General features: G+C 39.4%; 1 protein-coding gene across 1 annotated transcript in view; it reads right to left on the minus strand.

The window, feature by feature from the left end:
* Positions 1-4,208: 4,208 nt before the first annotated feature.
* DDX10 (DEAD-box helicase 10) overlaps positions 4,209-27,719 on the minus strand; it is a 156,461-nt gene continuing 132,950 nt past the window's right edge. The window contains exons 17-18 of the mRNA XM_071434134.1: positions 14,373-14,506; positions 4,209-4,897 (exon numbers count right to left, since the gene is read on the minus strand). Coding sequence (XP_071290235.1) covers positions 4,708-4,897; positions 14,373-14,506 — 324 coding nt within the window. The 3' untranslated portion in view covers positions 4,209-4,707. The remainder of the gene's footprint in view (positions 4,898-14,372; positions 14,507-27,719) is intronic.

A 27,719-nucleotide genomic window follows, 5' to 3' on the forward strand; every position in this document is an offset into this window, starting at 1 on the left:
CATCTCAGCACGAAAGGATTTCAAAAATTGCTCAACAAAACTCATTTAGTTTAATTAAACTTATCTACATTTTAGAGACAAAGCACATCTCAGACAATGCGCAAAACTTACAGATAGCATTGACCCAAGAGATTCCACTCCTGGGTAAAGCTGCTAGCTGATAGCCCAGTGTAATTTAAGCAATCATTTTTACATGACTGAATCTGATGAATAGTTTTCTTTGTGAAAAATGGCTTCTGGCCAGACATGGACAAAAATAGACAATGAACAAGGCATTCTTGGAACAGATCAACTTCTCTATCTGATTTAATCGTAGCAATACCTCCTAACAGACCTGAAAAGAATGTTCTTCTGCATTAGGCTTTCTAATTCCTTGATGGTTTTGACTGACTGATTTGCCTTTGAAGTTGAAGGAGCATTTCATTATAAAAGTGTGCACTACTTTATAAGGAAATATCCACATGGTATAAACTAATGCCTTGATAGCATTTTTTATGACTTACAAAAATGATGGCAATGCATTTTTCTGGCATCTACTTCCACCTTTAAAGATAAAATTTGCAGATCCTTCTGAGAATAAACCATCAATTTGGAAAGATAAGACTAAATTCAGAGGAGCTACAAATACCAGAGAAGAGAGCAGTATAACAAACAAATCTAATTAAATGTGATCCAAAAGTTAAGGTAATAGTCTTTTCTCACTAGGACTGTTTATTGCAAACTGTGTGTCTCCTTGGAGTTACCTTAACTGTGTTCTGGATCTTGTAGCTTGAAGCAGGCTGGGTGCAAGGTTTGGCTCCACTCTGCACAGGGTCTCCATCAAATAAGCAACAGAAGTGGCTGCTGCACAAGTGTTGCTGTCCTTCAGCTGCCTGTCACAAACCTTCTGCCCAATTCCCAAAATGAGCAGTGTAAGGAGTCATCTCTTCCAGGACAGAACCAACCAGCTTATTTTAGACCTCGGGTTATTTGCCACAGGAAGGTTACAGCTGGGGCGGTGACCTGCAGCATAAAAGCAGTAGCACCCTGAGCCACAGTGGCCATTTCTGCAGCAGCTGCAGCCTACCAACAGCTCAGCATCCCTGCTCCAAGGCCATACTCCATCTCTCACAGGATATAAGCATCAATCAGGTCAGCACGATAAAGAAAAATACCCATTAGCAGCCTTTACTAAGAGACATTTTCTTCTTGTATTTAGTATCAGTTGAGTCATATATATCCAGGATTACAGGAACCCACAGGGTCACTTCAGTATCTTCAGATCTTGTACTATGTTTTATAGCCTGAAATGAATGTTCCCTACCACAGCTCTCTGGTTTTTAATGTGTTGCTTCAGGCATTTCTCTCTCTTTATGAGTATGGCCAGACGGCAGGACACACCAATCAATGCTCCAGCTGAACTCAGTCAGTGGCAGGAGGAATTATTTTTTATTTCTATTCATATAATATTTAAAGAAAAATACCCATGTAAAATGTTTAATATTAATTTGCAATCCCTTATGATACAGCCTAAATTTCTTATACTCTTCACACAATTTAATGTGCAGCATCAATAAGGTTAAGGTCTTTACAAAGTGAACACTGAACAGAAACTTCTATGATGCTGAGGTTAACACTGCCTCTGCTATGACACACTTTATGTGCCTCATGAAAATACTGCAAGCTGGGGGTCTTCAGTACCTAGCACATCTAGGGTCAGTCTATTTAACCCATTTAAAAAACCTAAACTCTTCAATGCTCTCCTGACTTTTACCTGACTTCCAGTTTTCATCCAAAGAGGCTTCAAACAAATTGCAATAAATTATCTGGCAAACAAAAGTCTTCATTATTTTGTACACAACAAAGAGAAAAATTGATTCTGAATAAAAGCTGACCAAACTATGCCATTACATAAATGCCTAATGTCTATCTTGAGAATTAGCTACATGTAATAGATCTTAATACTATACCCAGCTATAAATCAACACACTAGAGCCATTCTAGCAGCAGAAGGAAATCAACCACTATTCATATAATACAAAAATGCAAACTGATCTGAAAATGCATTAATTAAAACAAGACTTCCTGCTTGGCAGTTTAAGAATGTCTCCTGGCCAATGGCCTTGGAAAATACTCAGCACCTTACTCAGACTCTTCCACCCCTTCTGAAGAAGTCTCCAAAGGGGATTTTCCATAGACTGCAATTACAGGGGTGAAGAAGCCTGAAACCCACCCCAGCAGACAGTGCAACACCTGAAGGTTACAATTCTGCACAGCATCAGCTCAGATGCCAAGTGAGAGGCTGCTCTTGGTAATCCACAAGTGATTTAGGAGCGTAGATCAACTACATAAAGTTATCAAGGAAGCCTTTGGCTATGATTTCCCCACTTCCACTTCTCCTGTGTAAGCTGGGACTATAATGCTCATGAAGTACAACCTTGCAAAAGCCTGGGATTTATTCTGATGCTACAGTGGCATGCCTGGGACCAGGAGAAAAGGAGATGGATGATGGGTGGCATGCCCAGCCAGCCCTGCTCCACCTGGCCATTAGCCCTGGACACACAAGCCAGGTTTTTTGGCATCAGATGGAAAGGTCCCCAGGTGTGAATTGAAACAAGCTCCCTGGAAAATGTCCTTCAGCCTAGTCAGTCCTGAGACTGGCATTTATTTTGTCTATTTGTGCTTCTTTTCTTAGACCAGAAAAACACTGCTAAAAGCAGGACTGGTGAGGGGCCCCTTAAAGCAGATCTATAGCTCACAGGAATGATAACCCAGAACCACAGCTGCTTTCCAAATATGCTGAATGTTGGATTTTTTTGTCTTACCATTTCTAGCATATGCAGCAGTTACCTGTTCTTACATACACTCATGGCATGGAGCATCTGCCTTAAGCCCCTTTCTTCTTCTTTTTCACATGGCTTTATTCTTTATATGCACACCATACCCTCAAGGATGGACACATTTGAAGTAGATGGGCAAATTCATAAGGATTCAAGAAACACTGGCTCTGTATCAAACAACACAAATACATTAGAAACTTCATTATACAGAAATACAAAAGTAAAAGCACTTGAAAAATTATTTTTATGCAGACAATTAAAAGATCATCACAAGATAAGAAGTGCACCAGAATACTTCCAACATATATAATTTAAATTTTAGTCTTACTGTTTAGTAGGTACGAACATCTCTCCCACTTCAGCATACAAATAAGAATATTCTAGTCAGAAACAGTAAGTATTTTGGTTTTTTACTTGCTTGCCTCAACAACAACTCATGCTCCTTAGAGCAAAGCTTTGATTTGAGAGACATCCATCAGGTGATGTGCAAGACAACTGACACCACCAAGTACACTATGGGTCTCTGAATATCTCCAGGAAGAACACACCACTGTATGTATTGCTGTCTCTACCTAAATCATCTTTGAGCAGATTTCTGCTGGTGGAGCTCTCTGCACTGCAGTTTTCTGTCTTCCTCCACAGCTACAGGAGCAGGAGCTCTGCTAACCCAACACAAACAGATATTCTGCTGAGGCTGCTCATTACATTCAGTGCAGCCATTCACAGGATGGCACACGGGACACGTGCACCAGTCACAGCAGCACCACAGCAGATCCTTCTTCATTAACAGATTCATCAGTGATGCTGGTCCCAGATCACAGCATTTTCCAGGCCCGCTGTGGCACTGTAGACTAAACAAACACTGCGCATCAGCTGCCAAGCAGGTCCCATCTTTCATGTTTAGCTGTTTGTGAAACTCAGTCATTTCTTCTCATTCCACATTGTCAGGAAGGAGCAGATGGCAGATGTGCTCTGCCTATAATATTGTTTTTATGATACCCTGCCTGCTGGCAGAACAGTGGAAGAAACATTTGGAGGCAAGAATTTGCAGTATATTTTCAGTTTTGGTAACAAGCTAAAAGATAACAGAGTATAGGGAGAGGAAGAAAGGTTTGTACTGAATAGGTGATGATAGATTCCTATGATCAAAAAAGTGATATTGACAAAAAAGGAGTATTTAATATGTTCATATGGACATATGGAAAGACCAAACAGATACTACTATGAGACAATGTGTTCTCACTCATATGGGATTCAAAGAAAAGACTCAGTTTTAGCTTCTAAATATTGCTTTCTGAATTGCCTAACATCAGTGACAGAATCATAACAGAAGTGATACCTGAAGGATAAATATAAGCTTTCATAACAAAGCTGAAAGAGACAGTTAAGTTTACATCAAGGCTCTACAAATTTTTATTAAAATATTTTTTAAATGTGTGTCTTATACACAAAAGAAAGTACATACTTTATTTTTAAGTAATATGATCTAAGCTGCCAACAGCATTTCTTCCTTAAAAATTTTAGTACACATATATCTTCCAAAATAACAAACCTGGCATGGTCAAGAAAGGAACATCCAGTTTTCATTTAAAGCAAGATGAAAATAAAGAAGGTAATTGCTTCAAAACTTGGAGATTTAAAATTATGAAGAGGCTACTGCAAAATGACACCTGGGGATTCAGGTTGAAAAGTTCATTTAGAAAGCCTTATAAATCAAACTAAATGTTGTCTATGACCTGTGAGCCACTCTAAGACAATCCCATTGCACGTGGAACTCATTTATCTACATTCACAGGGATCCAGCTGCCCAGATGCCAAATCCATTTTGTGTAAACTACTGACAAAATTGTGGAAATGTCCCAGAGAAGAAAACCTGCAGAAAAAATAATTAGTTTTGACTGTTGAGTAGATGCAGTACAAGCTCTTCATCCTCTGCCAGAGAAAGCCCAGTATCTAATGGCAAACAGGGGTCCTCCTCTTGGCTGAAATGCATCTTTTTTCTTTTCAGTGGCATTTCTTCTGCTGTGGCACTATTGCTATAGCTTCTCTTCTTTCTTCCAGTCTTCTCCTCAAGTTCACTGCAGAAAAAAATCAATTATTCTTTTTAACAACTGTGGTAATCAATATCATCATGTAATCTAACAATTCCTTTTAAACAAGGCAAATTTGTGTCAAGATAAGAGCAAACAAAATTACAATTCAAAAGGGTGAAGCAATGGAAGCTGATGAACTCTGAATGTCTAAATTAGAGCTGCTCTCAGACAGAGGTGGTGGTGGATGTTCTGCTGTCTTAATTGATTACAGTGTATCGGGATATTGCCATAAGTCTTATCTAATATTTTCTGCCTAATACAGCAACAGACAACTTGACAAAACTGATTTTGTGACGTGTCAGTGGACCTTGACATGCATTCAAGATATTGCCTACAATAAATATGCACCAAAAATAAAAATATAAAAACTGCTCTTTCACTGGCAAATCCTACACTTAATACAGTTTTGATCTGGGACTATTTAATTCAATCACTCTTTCCTCTTCTGTCAGACATTTCCCTTGGAAGCTACTAAACACCTCTCTGCCATGAGAGGAAGAGGAAAACCCAGTAATTTTCCCAGGTGAATTCCTATTTCTTCTGCTGTTTTTTAAAGACTTGAATGAACTGCCTTTTGCAGCCTTCAATCTGGATGAAACAGCTGCCAATCTGTTTTATCACCCTGGCTTCTACCACACGGCCATGTGACAACAATGGGAGGAAAGACAGAGCTTTCATGTATCTTCATGTGGTTTTTGTCCAAAACATTCTAAAAATGCTATAAATCTTCTTATCTAAGTTTAAAACAATCAAATAAAATCTATTCTAAGATATATCTGTGAACCAGATTATGGAGAGCTGGTTGTTGTATGCTGTAGGGTAGAATTCATACCCCAAAACTAGTAAAGTGCAAACCTCCACACCCCAAATCATTGCATCCAAACAAACTGGAACAAAACAGCATTCTCAGCTTTTTGTGTTTGTATTTTTAAAAATATAACAAAAATTGAAATGGAACTTCAGAAACGGAGTTAAGGCTTTTCTAAAAAAGCTGGTTAAATTCAGATTTCCAATTAAAATTTGTCAAATTTCTACTAAGAAAATTCAGCTTACTTAAAAGAAAACATTTCAACAAGAATTTTTTCATGTCCATAGTTTTTACAATGGCGTAAATGTAATGCTTGTGAACGGTTCCATTCAGAAATGCTGTTTAGACATTTAACAATTAGAAACAGCAGTTACAATAAATAGCTCTAATGGGGGAATACTGTCCTTAGAATCAATGCAGCAAAGGAATGCAAAGCCCAGTTCAACCCACCTTCAGCTGCCCACCTTATTTTTTCCCATTAACGGGGCTAGTTAACAGTCTGTGAAAATGCTGGTTTCACCACTCACTAGAAACCAGCCTAACTCAAACATTAACCCCAACCATGGCAGTTTTCAGCAAGTTCCCAAATGCTCTCTGAGAGGGATCAGCAGTACTATGCAGCTTGTATACACTGCTTTCTGGCTGCCCCTCCATAGGGATGAAGGAATTGTTACAGGAGATCTGATGGCCTTTGGCTGGTGGGCTGCACAGGTATGACCTGCCTCCCTCTCTCATCCATCCCACCTTTCATAGAGGAACTGTGCCACCTCCTGCCTACTCAGAGCCCAGAGGAAGGAGGGAAATCCTATAAGGAACACCCTGCATTTCCACAATTAAGGCAAATGAAATACCCTACCATTATATTGTTCTTCTTTGCCTACCCAAGAGAAAAGAAGAAAAGAGTGTAAAGAAACATGGTCTAGTGAAAGGCGTCCTTGCCCACGGCAGGGACTGCTGGACCTGGATGATCCAGAAGGTTCCTTCCAACAGAAAACATTCAGTGATGATTCATGAATAGATGATGTCTGCTCCACATACTCACTCTTCCTGTAATTCACAGGATATAGCAACTTTGCTGGCTTTGAGCTGTCATTTGCATGGGGGTGGCTTCTCAGGGCTTGCTACCAACATTTTATTTCTTTTCTGAGGAAAGGAATATTTCTCTCATATTTCTCTCTGTAGTGCATAAGATATTCCATAAATGCTGAAGCTATATGAAAAACTGACAGGATATGAAAATATACTGAAGCAGAAAGAATTCTCACTTTTCCAAGTGGACAGTGTGGGTCTGGGCTGGAGTTTCATGGCGTTCACTTTGATCAGGACAGACTGTAGGGGTTCACTTCAAAAGCTCAAGAAAGGCCTCATTAAGTAAAAGCATTTTAGCTTGTTTGCAAAAGAGCCAATTATTTCCAGTCTTTGAACGGACTCTGAAGCCCAGTTTGCATTCATAAATGACTAATGCTTCATCTAGGACATTAGTTAAAAACATCTTAGCAATTAAAACCCTCCAGAAACCTCACAAGCTATGCATTTGTACCTACAAGCTATGAAACAGCAGACTTTAAACACCAAAAATTATAATCACTTCTGGAGTTTCAGAGACCTTAGGCATAGATATCTATAAGGTAAAACATTTAAATATAAAACACGTTCCAAAGGAACTGAACTGTGAGATTCCTCAGCTTTTTCCACAAACAAAAGCACATCAACACAATTATGAATAATTTTCATCCTAAGTTTTGTGGGATGATTCTGCTGAGTCCAGCTGCTCCTTACTGTTACTGAGGGATTGTGCAGCTTGATTAGCAGTGTAAACAGAAGATACATCTACACACAGGCAAGTGTATTTTCAAACTAATTTGACCCCAGCTGGGTTGTGGACTGGAGAAGTGAATAAAGAGGAATGTATAACACAGGAAGCAGCAAAAGCAACAAGCAATGAAGAGAGCAAAATAGTTGTGTTTTCACGATGCACAAAATGTAGATGCAAACCAGTATTTGTTAACAACAGCTTCGGCCGGTAAACAGAGAATCATGTGAAACATGTGAATAAGATGTTCCTAATTCTGAGATGCAGAAGAAAGACAGACTGACTGTCCACAAAATGATTTGGGTCGAAAGGGACCTTTGAAGAACAGTAAGTCCAAACCCCCTCCTTGCTCCTCCAGGATGGATTTTTACCAGCACTGGTTTGGGTGGTGTGAAAAGGGGCTCTGAAGTCAGAGTTGCAGCTTTTACAAGAGGTGATAGTGGCAATTTTAAAAGGGAGATGAAAAATGTGTGGCATCATGATGCTCAGAGATATCCTGTGCTCATTCAGGGTGCTTTTCCCTAGCTGTATGGACAGAAAGCTCTTTGGAGGAGCTGTAACAGGCATAACTCTCAGCTCCACATGTGAAAGGACTCAGTGTGCAAAAGCAGCTATAAGGGAATAACTTCTGCACTTACTGTCAAATGAATTCCTCCTCAGTCTCCATTAACTGAAGGCCTGTCACCCTGTAGAGCCAGTCCTTTTATCGTTTCCATGGACATAAATGGCCCCTCATTCCTCACAAACACACAAACTGATGTACTACCAGCTAATGTTCACAAATTGCCAACAAAAGTTATGCTAAGGTAAATTATTTTCTAGCAGAACAACTCAGTTAGAAAGCAATCCCCAATTCAGATCCAAACCAAGGCCAGTGGAATCCTTTTGTCTTCTACTAATAACATCTCAAAAGTGGCATGTGCATCTGGCTTACAATTTCTCCCTTTTACTATCTGGTGAAATTAAGCTTTTCAGCTGCCTGAACAATCCATGCAGTCTGAGGCTGCCTGATGAAAGGATTTACTTTGTGTTTACACAGGTGAGGAGCTATCAATAGCCAACTCATCAACAGGCACAGTAATTTCCGTGGCCACCATTTGCTCAGCTCTAACACCTAAGTGAGATGCTATCAATTTGGTAGAAAATATTTATTACTCAAACATAAAGTACAGTTTATGAATCCTGTCCCTAAAACAAACACCAGTGTATCTGAATGGCATCTGGGAAACGGGATCTAACTATGACCAGCTATACACCAAGACAGCTATACACCAAGAAACTCAAATTTTAAACTACCACAAAATAAACTCACAATGCTTTCAGGTAATACCAGGGAAAAATAGAAAGCTTTAATTGTTAGTATTTAACTCGCTTCTGGGCTTTAAGCAATATCTTAACAAGCTGTAACATTTAGATTTCAAATGCTTGAGAATCAGCCATTTGAAATGTGCAGTCACAGAGCCAAGTAGCTGTTGTTTAAACAACGTGATCCTGGCAAGATCTCTAGACAGACTCTGCTTCACTTAACATTTATCAGAGGATGCTTTGGAGCATAGGATTACCAGAATTCCTCTGGAAACAAACCACCCTCGCCACTGAACTACAGGACATGAGTCAAGTTTCCAGGCTGCAATAAAGCACACAAGCTCTTTCCCAAAGAAATGTACACGAATAATGAATGAATCTGCTAGTAAAATACAGTTCAGAAAAGTTAGGAATAATTTATCCCATAAATATTGGCATTTTGCTAATCAAACATGCTGTGCCCAAAACTTTTTCCATGCAATAAATTTTAATTCACAAGGCCATGGCAGCAATCCTAATGAAGATTAATTACTGCAGTCCCTTCCATAAAGCCCAGTGCAGCTTCTTCCTTACTTGCTGTCAGAATGCTACAGCACATAAAAATGGTAATTAAAATATATTGTGCTGTGTTATTTTCTAGATCTGGACAGGCTGGATGAATGGGCTGAGGCCACCTCTAGGAGGTTCAGCAAGGCCAAGTCCAGGTCCTGCACTGGGGTCACAACAGCCCCAGGCAGTGCTGCAGGCTGGGGGCAGTGGCTGGGAAGCTGCCTGGTGGAAAAGGACCCGGGGGTGCTGGTCAACAGCAGCTGAACACGATCCAGAGTGTGCCCAGGTGGCCAAGAAGGCCGATGGCATCCTGGCCTGGATCAGCCAGGTGTGGCCAGCAGGAGCAGGGCAGTGACCGTCCCCCTGTACCCAGCACTGCTGAGGCCACAGCTCCAATGCTGTGCTCAGTTCTGGGCCCCTCAGTGCAAGAGAGACATTGAGGGGCTGGAGCGTGTCCAGGGAAGGGCAACGGAGCTGGGGAAGGCTCTGGAGCACAAGTGCTGTGAGGAGCAGCTGAGGGAGCTGGGGGTGTTCAGCCTGGAGAAAAGGAGGCTCAGGGGGACCTCATCACTCTCTGCAGCTGCCTGACAGGAGGGTGCAGCCAGGTGGGGTCAGCCTCTTCTGCCAGGCAACAAGTGACAGGACAAGAGGAAAAAGCCTCAAATTGTACCAGAAGAGGTTTAGATTGGATAACAGGAAATATTTCTTCACCAAAAGGATTGCTGTCAAGTCCTGGAACAGGTTGCCCAGGAAGGGGGTGAAGTCACCATTCCTGAAGTTTTTAGAAGACTTGTATATGTGGCACTGAGGGACATGGTTTAGTGGGACTTGGCAGTGCTGGGTTAACAGTTTGATCTTAAAGGTCTTTTTCACCCTAAATGATTCTATGATTCCCTTACTGGCCATTCCACTGATATAAATCAAAAAACCTCTAAAACTGAATATATAAGCCTCTATCAAGAGCAATTCAATATCTCAGTGTCCAATTCTGCAGCTAATCAGAATGACCAAGGCTTTTAAACTGAGACCTTTTATAATGTCTCTCCTATGGTGCTTTTCTGGCCATCACAACATTAAGTTCTGGCCTTCACAAAGTCACAGATATGACCTGAATAATCCATTTTAGAAGGAGCGCCATGATTTGCTGATAAATCATCTCAAAAGACAATGTAACATCAACCTCATCAAGAATAACCCAGAACTTAGCAGGTCAACATCAGCATCCTGCTATAAGAAGAAGCTGTAAGAAACTGCAATTTGCCCATAAATTTCATAAATAAAGGAAGGCACACAGCAAAGTAGCAATGACTACTAACTTGTACAGTTGTCACCTGGTGACTGTCCATAAAGTCACAAACAAAACAGTACCAGAACTAAGATGTTTCCCCTCATGTCCAAGATCTTCTCCATGCTGATCTAGGAGTTAATGTGATCAGCCTCACCCATTAAAGATTTAAAGAAGATGATGAGGTCAATCGGAACTTTGCTCTTCCTCAATACTTTTATTTAAAGAAGCTGAAGAATTAAAAATACCAAAACCACAATCTAACTGCAAAATGAATATTTAAGAAATCCAGCTGCTTTTCTTTCGCCCTGTTCTATATTCTTAGATTTTTCACCTCATTAACAATTTACATTTGATAGCCTTAAACCAAATATGATGAATGTTCCTAGATATACAAAAATTAATCTCATATTACATGCTTGAAGTCATTAATTACTCTGCTTATAGAGGTATGGCTGGAAGGCAATTTTTATGCAAAGGCAAATTTAACTCATGATTTGTACAGCTCCCCCAGTTTAAAAAAATTCTGTGGGAGGACAGAGAGAAGATTTTGACTTCTGAAACCATGGACAGATAGTCTCTTTTTAAAGACTCTTGAAGGAAGACACCCTAGGTCTCATACTTACTACGAATTATCCCTTTTAGAAGCTTTTTCCCCCCCTTAAAGCAAGGAGCAGCTAGTGTAGCCCAACATATTTCTATTTAAATCCAACTCTTTAAGCAAAATCTCTGGATTTTGGAAATATAAAACAGCACAGTATTGTGTTTTCTCATCTCAAAGCCCAATTGGACTGTCTGCTACTCTCAGCTGATTTGTTTTTGTTAAAAAAACATTAGGTCAGTATTTCCCAGCCCCAAAAGCAACTCATCATACAATTCAATAGCAATTCTAAGAGAGCTAGCTGCATGAGGCATGACTGTTGATTTAACACCCTCAAATTAATTTCCTTCACTGTATCTTGCTCTTTCTCAAAAGTCTTCTACAGGGTGCTCAGAGCACCACACCATGTGGATATGTCTATCCACACTGAGCATGAAAGCTGACTTTGGAGCAGCTCTCAAACAGCTTTTCTATTTCTATGGGTGCCTCAGTGGGGTGTGTTGGAAGGCAGCACCATTGATGACTCTGGTGACAGTGCAGCACGTGATGGATAATCCTGTGCTGGCCATGGCCTGCCCAGGGAGTATCAGTCATGTTGTTACAGGCAAAATGGATTTGGGCATGGTGCAGGCACAAGTACTGGCATGAGATTGTCCACAACTGCTGCAGCTTCACATGGTGCCAACTAAAGCTCTTCTGGGCAATGTCTCAGTATTTTGGTGCAGTAAGACAGGCCAAGGACTGTTTCCAGTAAGCAGTGTTGATGAAACTACATTTCTTCAATGTGTGTAGTGGTCTGTTCTCCAGCTCCAAAGGCAGCTTTGATGCTCAGTGTAGGTATGTCTAGAGATATACTAAAGGAAACCTCCCTGGTTTCCTTCAGTGTATGTTCTTTCTTTCCTAATCTACTCCACAGGAAGGGAAGATTATCAAGGACCTTGACTTTCTTTGAGTCCTTGCTCTCCTTAAGAGCGCATGACCTGACTCTAGGGGTGCCAGATCAGCCACTGATCCAACAAAAGTCTGCACTTACTACCACTGCCAAAAATCTGTCCATCTCTGTCAACTTTTATTCTTAAAGTGCAGCTAATCTTGAGTCTAGCTGACATTCTGAGGAAAGGATCAATACAAAAGGTGATGTATGAATACATACTCCCCTCACACAAAGAAGAAGAGATTTACTGCTGCTCAGAAAAAGCAATGCTTTTCCCCATCCTTGTCAGTTCTGCTGGCATTCACTGGTGAACAGGCTCCAAGGGACATGGCCAACAGCCTGTTAACTGAGGACTATCTACTCCTTAAATCCATGTCCCACACCCAGTCCTGCATACTGACTCCACAACACACAGTGACACACATGTAAGGACAATCTAGCCCCAGGATACACCCGACTCATATGTGAAAAGCAAGAGCTTTATGAACTTAGACATCTATGCTCCCATTTAGGTGTCAAGATCATCCTTCTCCATCATGATACGCTATTTGTCAGAAAAACACAAGTGGCCTTCTTGTTTCAGTGAACCACACAGGATTTCATGTTGTATCCCTTCATCTTCCCACAGTATGTTGGTATCAAGTACAGATCCTCATTCCCACCCTGTGCTTTTTTTTGCTACATGAAACAAATTCTTCTGCTTCATGCAATTATAAACACTGAATTGAATTAATTTAATTTATTATTATACATTTACTTCCACTCAAGAGTCCAGTTCACTTGACTCATGAAGAGTCTGAACAATACTGAATCATAGAACTTATCAAGTTTTACCCTGCACAAATTTATTTAATACAGCACAGGTGCAAAGGGATCATGAAATCCTTAAACTACTTCAACATTTTTCCTTCCACTCAGAAAGAACCTGCAATGTGACAGAAGAGAAATGCATTTCTGAAACAGGACAGATGCACCACTGGCCAAGGCTGAGCCCATCAGTGGTAGTGGGAGTGCCTCTGCGATAGCATAGTTAAGGAAAATAAACAGTGCAAAAGCAGCCAGGGAGAGCAGTGAGAACACGTGAGACGAACAGCCCTGCAGACCCCCAGGTCAGTGCAGAAGGAGGGGCAGGAGGTGCTCCAGGTGCCAGAGCTGAGATTGCCCCACAGCCCATGGTACAGCCCATGGTACAGCCCATGGGGAGGCAGCTGTGCCCCTGCAGCCCCACAAGGCTGTGATCCCTTGGGAAGCCCACACTGGAGCAGGCTCCTGGCAGGACCTGTGGCCCAGTGGAGAGAGGAGCCCATGCTGTAGCACGTTCACATTTGCTGGCAGGACTTGAGTCCACACTGGAGGAACCTGTTCCTGAAGGACTCTATGCATGGAAGGGATCCACACTGGAATAGCTCACAAAGAATTGCAGCCTACAGGAAAGAGTTGAAGAAGATTGTGGAAGAAGTCCCCTGTGGGAGAGACCTCACATGGGAGCAGGGAAAGGATCCTCTCCTGAGGAGAAAGGAGTGGCAGAAACAACATGTGATGAACTGACTGCAACCTCCATTCCCCATCCGTCTACGCTGCTGAGGATGAGGATGTAGAAGAAATTGTAAGTTAATCCTGGGAAGAAGAGAGATGTGGAGAAAAGGTGTTTTAAGATTTGGGTTTATTTCTCATTACCCTACTGTCATGTGATTGGCAATAAATTAATTAATTTTTTCACAAGTCAAGTCTGCTTCACCCATGACAGTAGCTGGTGAGGAATCTCTCCTGGTGTTATCTCAACCCCTGAGCTGTAAACTACATTTTTTGTTCCCTGTCCAGCTGAGGAGGCCAGCGATAGAGTGGCTTTGGTGGGCACTGGGCATCCAGAGAGGGTAAACCCACCATAGAAACACATGAAACTTCCAGGGTATTAGTCAAGATTTTTGCGTGTGAAACAGCCTCACCAAGATCCCTTCAATATGGACTCAAAAATCATTCTTATACAACTTCACAAAAGAAAATAATAGCCTTTAGCTCAGCTCTGTTCAGCACCTAACATAAATTTTTGTAAGTCAAATACTAAATCCCATGAGAAAGAGGACTGTAAGATGAATTCCTAACATGTAAACAAAACAGTTCATAAAAACCATCATTTTAAAATAAACATGGAAGATGGTGCATACCTATAGCTGTCTTCACTTTCTGAATCCTGCTCTGCATCAGAGTCTTTGAATTTATCAGGATCTGGGAGAGTGCTTGGATCAAACTCTTCTTCACTTCCACTGTGATCAAGAAAGGCCACCGTTTCCTCTTCAGCCTGTGAGGTGACAAATGGAGAATTACTAGACAAGCAAACAAGTCCATGTTACTTGTCATAACCCCATGAACAGGGAGGCTGTAACAAAAACCACCGCCCCCAAATGCAGTCAAACACCACCAGGATCATAGCCAGGAAAAGAGAATCACTTCTGTCATCATCGTACTCCCCTCCAAGGCTGTTTGTTAAAGGTTGAAGAAACATTATTAAAAAAGGAAGCACAAGGATTTATGTTCAAATTCTACTTTCCAATATTGTAATCTTAAATCTACGAAATCTAGGAGAGATCTGGGCAGCAACTAATCAACAGCCATCTGAGAGCAAGTGTCTAAGTAATATGCAGCTTTACTGTCCCTCAGAAACACACTGGCAAAGAGACACTCACAGGTGGACACATAAATCACTGCTGTTAGGTGGATTTAATGAAATAGTCTGATTTAAAACTCATCTGAGTGTCCTTGCAGCTAAAAACCAAAAAGCTGCTTAAGCTGAATTAACTGCTCTAAGGGAGTTTCAGCCATCCTCTGCAAGAGATACATATTCTTCAGGCGTCTTCCCAGATCCCCTCATCCCTCCTCTCCAGGACTCAGCTTCCCTCTGTCCCCACAGCACATCTCAGATGGGCTGATGCCACTGGCAAGTTTTCCCAGGGTGTGGCAGTGCCTCACTAATTCCTTAACAAAGAGAGCACAGAAGATGCTGCTCCACAGAAGTCCTGGATAATTTAAAAAAGCTGGTTAATTTTGCAGATACAGGTTCTGCTCCACTTAATCCTGAACTGATGGTACCACTCTTGTAAATTTTTGCTAGTAGGCACAAAGAACCAGATACACTGGAGGGCACATGCAATTGTATATGCACACAGAAATGCAGACAGCAAGCTTACAGGCATTTCTAAGCAACGTGAACCCTAGATCCATGCATATTTATGCTGGAAAGCAAAAACGAATTCCAAGAAATTATAATTAAAGACATTGCTACCTTTTGTTTATATATCTAATCAACATGCACACAGCTGAGTTTCTAAAACAGTACTCATTTAAATGATCTTTCATTCTATGAATAACTTCACATCATTATATCTTTAAAGTTAATTTTTGTTTTGCTTTTTCACCATTTCTATCATCAAGTTTTTAAAGAACAGTCTTTATGTGGATGTACCTTCCTGCAAGAAAAATAAATTTAAAAGTCAAACAGAAACCATACCAATGGTCTCTTCTGTATGTGCATATACAGTGAGTGACAGGCAATGAGCTGGTGAGGGGTAAGATTAGCCACCACTGCAAGAGTCCATTCTTGCTTGACTAGTGATACTTCTGCAGTGTACTGAAAGCAAGTAGAAGAAAGGGACAAAAGCCAGATTTGCAATCTGGCAGAGGAAGGCAGAAGAAAAACATAGTGAACACACACTTTGTTCTTCACTACTTTAAATACCAGTAAAAGTATATATATAGCTGGGTGTATAAAATGACTAAAAGCATTGTCAGACTCCAGCACTGTAAGCTTCCTAAGGTAACAACCACCAACAGAAAAGCATGTTGATTCTTGGGAACTTCAGGTACCACTTCACAAGAAAGTTTGTTTTGGTTTTGCAGGGTTTTTGCTTACAAAAAAATGTCTTCAAGCTCATTTCTTTGTACAATCTTACAGAGCATTACTAACTCCACAGAAAACTATTTTGAAGGTCACCTTTTTGCTAATGAATCTTCTCATTTGAAAATCGTTCTGCATTAAATTATAGCTTATTTTAATTTCTTACAACATTAAATATTTGCTCTTTACTTGTTCTTCCAATTGCACCTATTCTTTTGATATATCTGGTGCATACCAATCTTATATTGAAAAGAGAAAGAGAAGTAGCATTCAAAGCTCTTGTATGAAATAATGCATTTTTAATATGTATGCATGACACCATGCAACAGAGTTCTGCACTACTAACATTTATTGGCAGTCATCTTTTAAAACTTGGGGCTATTCATTAATATTCTCCATTATGACACACAGACCAAACCCTTGCTTTAATTATACATTCATATTAATTTTGACCAGCAGAAAAGATGCAGAGAAGTGTTAAACTTCCACTCATCAGGAATCATGAGGCTGTATTTCTTGTAAGTATCACTGCTTACATATTCATTAAAATATTTCTAAGACCCTGAAAATGTTAAGAACCTGAGCAGGAACATTTATCATCCACAGCTGAACAACAGAAACTCATTATTTTTCCTCTCTCACTTCAAATATATATCAGCCAGTCAAAAAGAAGAAATCTTGTGACTTCACATTACTCACCACAAGAGCTGGAGAAAAGAAGTAAAATCATAGTTCAAAATGACACGTGTAAAAGTTCTTCAGACACAACTAGGATGCAATTTACAGACTCGGGACTAGACTTGTCTGCAGGCAATTGCCATCAAAGAGTTTAGAAGAAGAGATTTTGATGGGCTGTACTTCATGTCTAAGGCTGGCTGCAATGTAACACCCACTTTGGAGTGTGTACTTATTGTGAAGCTCAACTGTGGAAGGAAACTTGCCATGCTTGACATCAAAGACATCAAATCAGGCTGGCCAGAACTGAATGTGGGACTCTGCTCAGGGATGACAAGCTCTCTTTGTACCACACCAGGCCATATATTCTGTAATTCTAGTTCTACAGAAACCTGCACAAAGATTTTCAGTTTGAACATGACACTGAGATGCAATCAGGTTTGCATTCACACAGTCTCCCTCTGAAGAAGAGATTCTTCTTACGCAAACTCAACATTTCAGAAAAATGCAGCAAAATTTCTGTGCTGGAAGTTTTGGAAACCTTGTTGCCGTCAACATTACACATTGTACCAAGCCAATCACATTTGACCTTACTGCAGTCATTTTGAAAACATACACCCTGTGACACAGATAAGACAGGCTCCTCTAGAGCTTTTGCCATGTTTATCAACAAAATACCTCCAATTCATCTTTTGTCTTTCTTACAAGATGTAATGACAACTTCCCCTCCTCCTAAGGGGGCCTGAATGGCTGATGGAGCTCAGATAAATGAGTTAGACAGGCTAAGAGAAACTTAAAATTAAGAAACTGATGCACCTCAGACACCCAAGGGACTTGAATGTTCAAAAAAACCAGAATGATGTCTCATTTCTATCAGGCAATAGGCACTCAGGTGGAAATTATCTGACTATCATCAGAAGGAAAAAAAAAAAAGAGAGAACTGAAAAACACATCATGAAGACCTGTAGATAGAAAAATACTGTATTTAGATTTAATTTCTAAAATACATACTTATTATTGTATTAAATTTATATCTAATTTAAGAAGGTGTTTTTTTTCTACTTTAAGAAGTTTTTTTCCCTCCAATTAAATTGTCTAGAGTTGCACTTTTGATGTTCAACACTTTAGGCCATTTATCAGTTTCTAACAACCAGGTTGAGAGGGGAGAAATAATTGCTTAAGCACTATCAGTTCTGTAGATAGTACTTTACAAAGCACAGTGGGAGAATATTTCCAATTAGCTGGAAACAAAACTCTTAAGGTTTGTTTAGAATTTGATCACACTTGAGTCCATCACACTTAATACTCTGTCCTTTTTGAGCTATGCCACCCTTTAGTTTTTGCTACTATGCCTCTCCCAATAAGTGATGCCTGTGATTGTAATGCCAAGAAAAGCTAAGTTCTAAACACTGCTAGGAGGTTACCCAAGACAGGTACACAGTTTTCAGAAGTTTAGCTCATATAACAGGATATCTAAAAATAAAGTATCTTGTAAGGTCTGACAGCCTTCCAAATTTTCTCAATTTTCTTCTTTTTGACAATTATTTTTTAGATGAAAACAGAAGTTGCTTTTGCATCATGTTTATGATGGAACCCATTAATACATACAGAGAGGTTTTATAACATTTCCTTTAAAATGTGTTACTGTGGATTCACCTGATCACCTCACAGGTTTGGGGTCTTTTCATAGCCTGTACCCTAACCCAACACACTGTCCCCAGCTGATGAATGATTGCTCTAATACTTCATTATCTACATTGCCCCAGAGGAATACAGCTTTTCTGGCAGTTCAGAAATGAAATACAGCCTTTGATGTTGCTAGGGTGTTTGATCCAACAGTTGTTTTGAAGATCAAGACAAAAGCCTTAGCAAAAACTGAAAACTGACTGGGAGCCAGTGGAGCAAACTACAGACAGTCTGACAAACACAGAGTTGTCCAAGCTGTGCCAAAACTCACATCTCCCCTCTTTACCATCTAAGGTGCATCCATGTTCCATGGCTCTGGCCAGATAGGCTGGTAGCCAAAAACTGGGGAAATCAAGGTTCCAGGTCAGTCAGCCAGACACAATCCTTGCACTAAGATGATTTCACTGATCTCTGGGCTCTGGAATGAGTCGGTCATAGTTCCTGTTTTTTACAACTTCAGAGAATTTGATTCTTGGTTTTCATTAGAAGGGACAGATAATTCTTAGCCTCATCTTCAATCATTCACCATTCCTGATGACTAGCAGTCACATCAAGGTCCAATTTCATGCAGTCATTTTTTATTTCTTTTAAGCCATTGGGAGATCTCAAACAATACAGTATACCTCTTTAGCCAGCAGAATCTTACTTTTACCAGTGTTCTCACATAACACACATGAGAATACTTAATTTTCTTTCTTGGCTTTCCTAAATGCCTCACATTTTATGGTCAGTGAATGGGCAAGCCTGTGTTCCAAACTAGCAGATATTGATGCACATATTTTGACATTCAAATTCCTGTGTAACTACAGCAAAGCAATTTGTGCTGGAAATGGCTCCTGCCAAAAGCACAGTTCAGAAGCACTGAAAACACAAAACTCATAGAGATTGGTGAGATGTTCTAAATCTACTCAGAGACCTTTTGTTTTAATGTATTTGGATTTCAATTATAATGTGGATATGTTTCAGAACTAGACCTTACACTTCTCCTTTTCTAATTTGTTCTTCTACAACACATGTAGAATACTTATTGTAAAGACAAGTTTCTTCAAGTTGTTATTAGCCACAATTATCAATGTGATTTTAGCAATAGGGAAGACTAGTATCAGGATAAAACAACTACACTGTTACCTTAAGTGTAATTCATGTTACAGACATGAAAATACAACAGAAAAGAAACTAAGTTGCTAGGTAGGTAGCACTAGAAGCAAAATACACACTGAAATGCATTATATTCTGGAAAGTAGCAGTGTTAAAAGAAATTACTGAAGTCTGGGAGAATTAAACATGCCAGCATACTTGTCCGAAAGTCTATGCCATGTCAAAAAAAAAAAAAAAAAATCAAAAACAAAACCAAAAAAACCAAACCAAAAAAACCAGCTAAACTCCAACTAGAAAACTACAGCACAGAACAATGTTTTTGAACTTATATTCACAAAACATAATCCTTGGGCTGTCTTTACACTCCTCCTTTCTCTCCACTTTCAGGTTCAGAGCAGTCATGGCTGTCAGCTCAAATACACAAAGTAAGTCTCCAAAGGAGTGTCTGTGTTCAAACGTTTCAACACATCCGCCTTCTCCAGAGGATTTCAGCATATGTCCAGAGATGGTACCCACACGAGAGAATCTTCTCTGTATCACTTTCCAGCACTTCTGCACAAGCCTGGGGGAGCTGCAGCCCTGCTGCAGTGTCCCACCACCAGCACTACTCACAGCAGAGACTGCAGGCAGGAACCATTCTTTGCTTAGTGATGGGTATTTTTCAAAAAGGAACAGATCAACAGCAGCACTGACATGAAATAATTAGAAAGGAAGCCTTTTAAGTCACGTAATTCTGTAAACTGGTTAGTTCTGCTCTTTTCTTGAAACAACTGATTTGTATTCAGTACACAACAAAGAGCTACACTGCCATTAAGTGTTTGTCCAACGACACCACTTTAATGTTTTCACTGTACTGCTTAAGTCACATACTCTAAATGCTTGTACAAAATATGCATATAGAATAGCATACTTACAGGGAGAAAAACAGAAATCAAATTAATTCCAGGCAGTGAAAGTTATTTTAACTCCTTCTGGTGATTTGACATGAACTGAGGAAAAGAAACACAGAAGAGGCATTGCTGCTCATGGCACTGGCTCAATTACTTGCTGTGAGAACAAGACCTGGTGTGCCTTTGTTCCAGATCTATGTGGCAGCTGCAACAGTTTCATATTTGCTCAAATTTCAAAACCACTAACAAGTAAATCAGAAAGCACTGGCTGATGCTGCAGAATTGCAGGGTCATTTATTATTAATCGCTTTTGTTGTTGTTGAATTCACCTTCTTAAGCCATGTATTTCTGTCTACAAAATTTCGCAAAAGACAACTGCTGGCACAAAAAGTGTTAGCTCTACGTAGAACCACAAGAGAACAGATGAATCCAGACTGATGAACGACAAGGAAGCAAGCTGCCTGGGGAAGATCTGAGCAATGGGCATGATACAGAGACAGACCTGCCCTCTGGTATTTCCACAAGCATTTCTGCACAGGGGAACCTCAATGAAGAAATTGAAAAAGATTCTGAGGTAGACTGGCAGCCATCCACCAGCAGACAGAAAATTATAATATCCCCTAATAACAATTTTATCTACATGAAAAAGTATGACAGGCATGTCTTAAAAATTACAAGTATGAAGAACATGAAAATTTATATGAAGCAAGATCTTTTAGGCCAACTAATTGAAAGAAACAAATTTTCAGGTCTAAAATAATGTAAAGCAACTTCAAAGCAAAAACTTCAACCCAAATTAAGAATAATTGCTGAGTTACTGTTACTTTAGGAATTGAGTAAAATGTCATAATATATGTGCAGCAGGCTTGGGGAACGCTAGTACAGAGAGAACCTACAGGAGAACTTTCAGGAAGAAGAGAACACATTTGTGATCTGTGGTAAATGAAAAGACAAATGGAGAATTAGGAAGGATTTACATAAGCACCAGAAAGTGACCATGGCAATGCTAAGGCCTAGGCTGAAGTGAGATAAAGTGGTCATACACAGAATGACTGCGAAAGAAGGCAGCAAAGAAGCTCGAATTTTTTTCTTGAGTATTGCCTAATCCATGAAATCTGCCAGCTAAGATTTTAATTTAGGCAGAAAGGCACAGCTGGAGTAGAGAAACTGAAATAAGACTCCTGAGTACAGACATGAATTTGTATTTTTCTACATAAGTAAAAGAAGGGAAAAAAGCAAAAGGCTGTGCAAAACATCATGACAGAAGGAGACTGAATATTTTAAAGGAGGAGCTACTAGAGAAGAGAGACACCGGAACAGAGTGTGGTCACGTTTGCAAACCCCCTAAAACTGGAGTGGATATGGAAAGGCCAAGTGAATGACCAACAAGTGAGAGGAAGGCTGATTAAGGTTTGTTGAGTATGGAATACTAATCCCAATATTACCTGGTGGGACGTGCCTGGCCTCGTCTGACCCTTGCTGCTGGACCAAAGGCAGCAGCTGTGGTGTTTCACCCCAGAGATACCTTTGGCCGGCTGGGTGCTGCAGCTGGGCACTCAGAACAAATCCAGGCAAAGTAGAAACTCAGTTTACCTCTGGTGGAAAAGGTTCAGGCAACGGTGAAGAGAAAAAGGAGAGGATTCTGCTGTAGAGTTTTAATCCAGAGTTTTATTCCAGGATGACAGACCTCTGAATCTTGTAACAGCTCCCAGCAGAATCCAGACCGCATGGTCCCGTCTCCTTTTAAGCCCAGGGACAGGGGGAGGGGAAGGGACAGGTGAGGCACCAACCAGGTGGGAGGAGGGGAAGGCTCAAGGGATAAAGACACTCGGACAGGCCAATGAGCCCGGACCTGAGGGGCATCTTTTGAATTTCTGCCAACCACACCACGACCCTGCTGGAATGTTAAGATTGATGGACAGCTCTCAGCAGGAGGGCAAAGGGGAAAGAAGAGGTTGGCACACCTGGGGGGTTGGGATAGGTGAAACAGGAAATGGCATCACACTGCAGCAGTTGAGTAGAACTGAAACATGCGTACGTTGCAAATTAACAGAAGGGCATGAAGTAATGCGGCAGCTCAAAAAGTACAAAAGACCAGTGTGGAAATAGGAATCAAAGACAAACAGGTAAGAATTGTAAGGCAAAAGTGAGAGGGCCCAAGAGAGGAAGACTACCAAGAGAAGATCTGATGGAGATGACAGTGATGACAAATGGAGCCAAAGGGGAGAGAAGAGCTGTCTAAATCTATTTTAAAAATGCAAGAGAGTAGGAAATGGGGAGAGTAAGAAGGCATGAGAATGGCACAAGAGCTGATTGCAAGACCGCAAAGGATGTAGAAAAACAGCCAAGAGGAAGACGTCCCAGGTATAGAAGAAAGAAATCGACAGCAACAGAACTAGAGAATGCATGGTGGAATACACAAAGGCACCTCTTCTCTTTACCAAAGCCATGAATGTTTCACCAAAGTATTCAGGAGTTTACATGGGCTCAAAAAGTACATAGGTAACAGTAATAAAATATATCAAGGCCAGGTAAGGAACAGCAGCGCTTTGCCAATAACCCAGTAACTCTCTCAGCTTCAGAACTCTTCAGCCACAGAGGGGTAATGGTCACAATTTGAAAATCATTCTACAGGTATGACTGCAAATTTCCCTTCAAACCAACCAAAATATCTGACAGGGAGAAGGGAAGCAGGTCACCCTCATTTCATGGAAGCCATTATTTTTTTCCACCACTGTTCTGTTTTCTATCTTTTAGGGCTTGTCATACAAATACAACAGCTTATTAAATGAATCTGGTGAAGATGACTATCTTGTTCTCAGCAAAACCAAAAGGTTTTGGAACAATGCAGTGAGGGAAAAATTGAAAGCGGAGACAATTTTCCATCAAAAGCCTGTGCCTAATTATATCCTATGCAATGGCTTGCTGAAGAACCCAAATTGTGCTATCCCTCAAACAGTCTTTGGGTTTTGTACTGCTGCCAAAAAGTTTTACCCTATTTCCAGTGACTGAGTAACAACTCTTGGATTCAGTAAGAAATACAAGTGGTATACAAATACTCATCTATAGATGTAATTGACATACTACAGACTTCTAACAGAATTTGCTGCTCCCCAGAAGTCCACACTTGAAGCAAATCAGTTTCTAACTTGCTGCAAGCATGGAAGGCATCTATACAAATTTTAACCTATGAAATTGCAATTTGCAGCTCATGTAACTTATTACAACCTAGAGCTGTCATGTGCTAGTCTGTTCATTTCAACAATATCTAAAAAATCTTTATATTGCATAAATAATGTACTTTATCCATAACAAAAGGATGCAGTACGGTGTATGATTGATTACCTTGGCATTTAGCTCCTGTGGGGACAGCTTTTGTGAAACATGGCTCTCTCTAACTCCCTGAAAATTACCTTTTGGTAAAACTGTCTGAATGATCAAACTTAGGTATGGTTAGACATAATGTCATTAACATTACAGAGACAGGTACAAACTTTCCCTCTTCACACTGTACTAAAGCAATGCTATTTGACATCCATTTCTCAAGGAATCAGAGACAGCAACATCAGGGGAATCAATTTAAACTAGTGCTTTGAATCACTAATTATAAACCCCATTAAAATCAGGAAGTTTTTAATTCTCACAGTTTGTTTCACATGTAATCACTGCTACTTTTTTTTTAATGCCAGTATTCTGGAGCACAGTTGTTTTACACTGGACTTAACACAAAATGTGTAGCACTATTTTATGCTAATAATTTAAATTCCTAGTTTTTCCTTTTACATTAGCAAATGATAGAAAAGCCATCACTTTTTTGCCAGTGGATTATTACTCATTTTTTAATCACTGTTAGCGTCAAGCTGACTTCTATTCCATCTGAAATTGAAACTGATTCCAACCAGAATTTTAATTATTTTCTAAAATATATATATTGTATGCATATTATTTAAAAGTTAATAATTAAACAGGACCACCTTAAAAACAACACATACATGTAGGCAAAATTAAGTTGATCCAAGCAGATGCTGTATTGTAAGTTTAACATTTATGTCTACATTCTCTGCTGCTAGCAAAATTTACTACTTCTAAGCATCATATCTTTTGAGATTTTGGTACGGCTAAAAGACAAACCCAATTTACATTCACCGGCTGAAAGAGGATTGTTAGAATGAACAAAGATGACCAGTTCCTCAAATCCTAATATGTTTTTCAACTTTTAATGACACCTTGAATTTAACTTACCAAATAAATAAAGTATTTCAGAATGAGGAAAGGATACAAGTTGAGATGAAACAGCAGTTAGTTTTCTCTGTTACTGACTGTTCTCTAAATCACATCTCTATCTGAAACTTAATCAGCAACTTGATTTCTTGAATAATTTTTTAGATTTTTCTAGCAAATTTTTTTCTTTGGTCATTCCTTAATATTTTCATTTTAGTCAACATTTTAAAGTTTCAAAAATAAAAAAATGTACCTAACAATTCAAAATATGTATTTTGATAACACTTTTTGTTATTCAGTCAGTGATTTTTATCTATCACACTATTAATAAATATAAGATGGTTTTTCCTCCCATTCCCCCAAATATTTGCAACATCTATAGAATATGTGAAGGAAATGAAAACAAGAAGGATAAATATTAATCTCTCTGATTTGAAAATAGATCATAACATGCTTAGAAAGCTGTCAGGAAAAGTCATTTTAGCTTAACTCTACTGCCCATTCTGAACTCCAGTGCGAACATTTCAACTGCTCTTCCAACCTTCTGGTGTTACACAATCTGCTAGCAATCACCATTTTCCAGCCATCAGTAAGTACTGGGACCAGCAGCCACTGGCTGGAGTGTACATACACTGCCACATATTGCCTTGCTGGGGTGTTCCACCTCTGGCAGAAACCAATGCTTAAACTTGTGCTTAGTATTTCCTGAACTGCCAAGGGGTCAGGCAGGGCTTCCTGTGGCCACGTTAATTCCTCCCTGAGACCCATCCTCAAGGATCAATTCTAGTCATTGCTCCTTAGTATTTCAGTCTTGATGAAAATCTGAAGGGAGAAACCACAACACACTCCAAAAAGAGAAATTATATTCAAATGCTACTTTCTCCATTACCTGTGGTGGGTGATTTAGATTTGCATAATCCTTCAATTCTTGACCTAATATGAAAGGAAATACTTTTTTTCCTTAGAAACCTTTTGCATCTGTTATGTTAAATAAAGACAGTCAAACAAAAGAACTGCAACTTTTAAACTGATTTCAGAGACACTGCAGAATTTCTCCACTGAGAAATGGTGGGCCATAAGTGCCTGGTTCTCTTTGCACAGTCACACATCTTTGCAAGGGGAACATTTTATTTTCAAAGTAGGATTTTTGCTTTCTTCAGGACTACAAGTCTTTGCCACAGAGAAGAGTAGGATTTCAGCGTTATGGAGTCGCTAAAATTATTTCTGCCTCAGAAGAGCAACCTGATTATAAAATCCAATTATGATTTGATTGCACCCACAAACCTATCTCCTCACGCATGTATCTTAAATGGCTTATGCTTCCTTTTTAAGTTCTAGCAAATTCACAAAATTTTGAGGATAAAATTTAATGATCTATTGAAAATAAATAAATAATTTGTTATATCACATTGTACTTGGCATACAACATTAGCACAGAGAACATTTGCAAGAGGTACTGTTAACTGAATATCCTTGTTACATTATGCATGACTTCCCAAAGCACTGAGTACATAATATTCATCATGAAATTCAGAATATATAACTAAATTTAGAAAGAAGTATATTCAGACCTATGATCAGCAGCATTCTGACATCTCCAGTTATGAGTTTTAATTAAACTTGCTTTTGTATTAAGTCTATTTTTATTAAATAAGTACAGAATCCTGCCTTATACATTATGTATAAGTAAAAAAATGATTAAAAAGTAATTTGTAGATGCCTTTTCTTAAAGGCATAATTCAAATCACTGTTCCATAACTCTGCTTCACAGTTGTGATGAAGAGGCACCACTGCTGAAGGTGATCAGTTTCTTTGAGAGCTTCAGCACCTTGCTGGCAATCCATTTTAGCACCCCAAACACTACTTCCAGTGACAACAAGCTGATAAATGAGTTCAATGGGTAACAGAGAGCACAGATTATTTGTAAATTTTGAAATATCTGAGACAGGCTGTGCTTCCAAGCATTCTTTCTTTGAAAGCACCTTGGACAGAGAAAACCAGTGCTCTTCTGTTGTTTAAATGTTTCTAGCTGCACACTAATTAAATTTAAATTAAATCACCCCTATTAAATGGCCTGTGATTTAAGACTCAAAAAAAAATATGTTTACAATACAAGTATATTTTACTTTATCTTAAGAAATCTTAAGCCTTAGTCAGACACCACATGACCTAGTCAGGGATGTCAGGGGTGTAAGGTTCAAGCTTCTCTGCTAGGAAGTCCACTGTGCCTCACTGAAGAGGCAGCTACAAGAATCAGCTGAAATATTATTTAATTTACAATGCTGCAACACTCCAAGAAATATACTACAGAGCAGGTTCTTTATGAACACCTCATATAAGTAAAATAAATTAAAATCTGTTATCAGCATACAATTATTTTAGTGCAGCTATAATTAACGAAGCTGCCATAAGGGCATATGCAAAAAAAAGTTTAATTTGTTAAAAAATTATTCAGGACAACATTTGGATGACTGGAGGCCAGAGCAACACCTTCAACTAAATGCATTTACATCAAGCCACTTGCTTAACAACTATGTTTTCTCTTTATTTCTATGATGTGCTACCCTGTAGACTGATGGTTGTGCATTCTTTTCAACTGGAGCTGAATTTAAATAGGCAAGGTCACAACTACAGAGGAAATAAACCATTTCAAAGTGATAGGGCTTTTAACATCAACAAGAAATCACCTACCCGTACACAAAAATAATATCAGGATTAACCATTTCAGCTTTTTTCTTGTCTGATTTTAGATAGATATATATATATATATATATATATATGTAATTGGAAAAGTGAGAAATTAGAACACCTACTCCAATCATGACTTCAGGTAATTGAGATTAAAGTACAGAATATATTATGCAACTGGTTGTATTTTTTAGTTAAACTCTGACACCACTGAAAAAGTGAGTATCACATCCAGAGCACGAATATGTATAAGCAGTATCATGTCAGAAGTGCCACTGCATCAACATCATCTTTATCTTTTATTATGTAGAAACAACTCAATTGCTTGAAACAAAATCTAGATAGTATCAAAATTCAACTGA

This window comes from Agelaius tricolor, unplaced genomic scaffold (assembly GCF_023055355.1).
Source record: "Agelaius tricolor isolate 1412-34295 unplaced genomic scaffold, bAgeTri1.0.p SCAF_9, whole genome shotgun sequence".
In the NCBI taxonomy this organism is placed as follows: Eukaryota; Metazoa; Chordata; class Aves; order Passeriformes; family Icteridae; genus Agelaius; species Agelaius tricolor.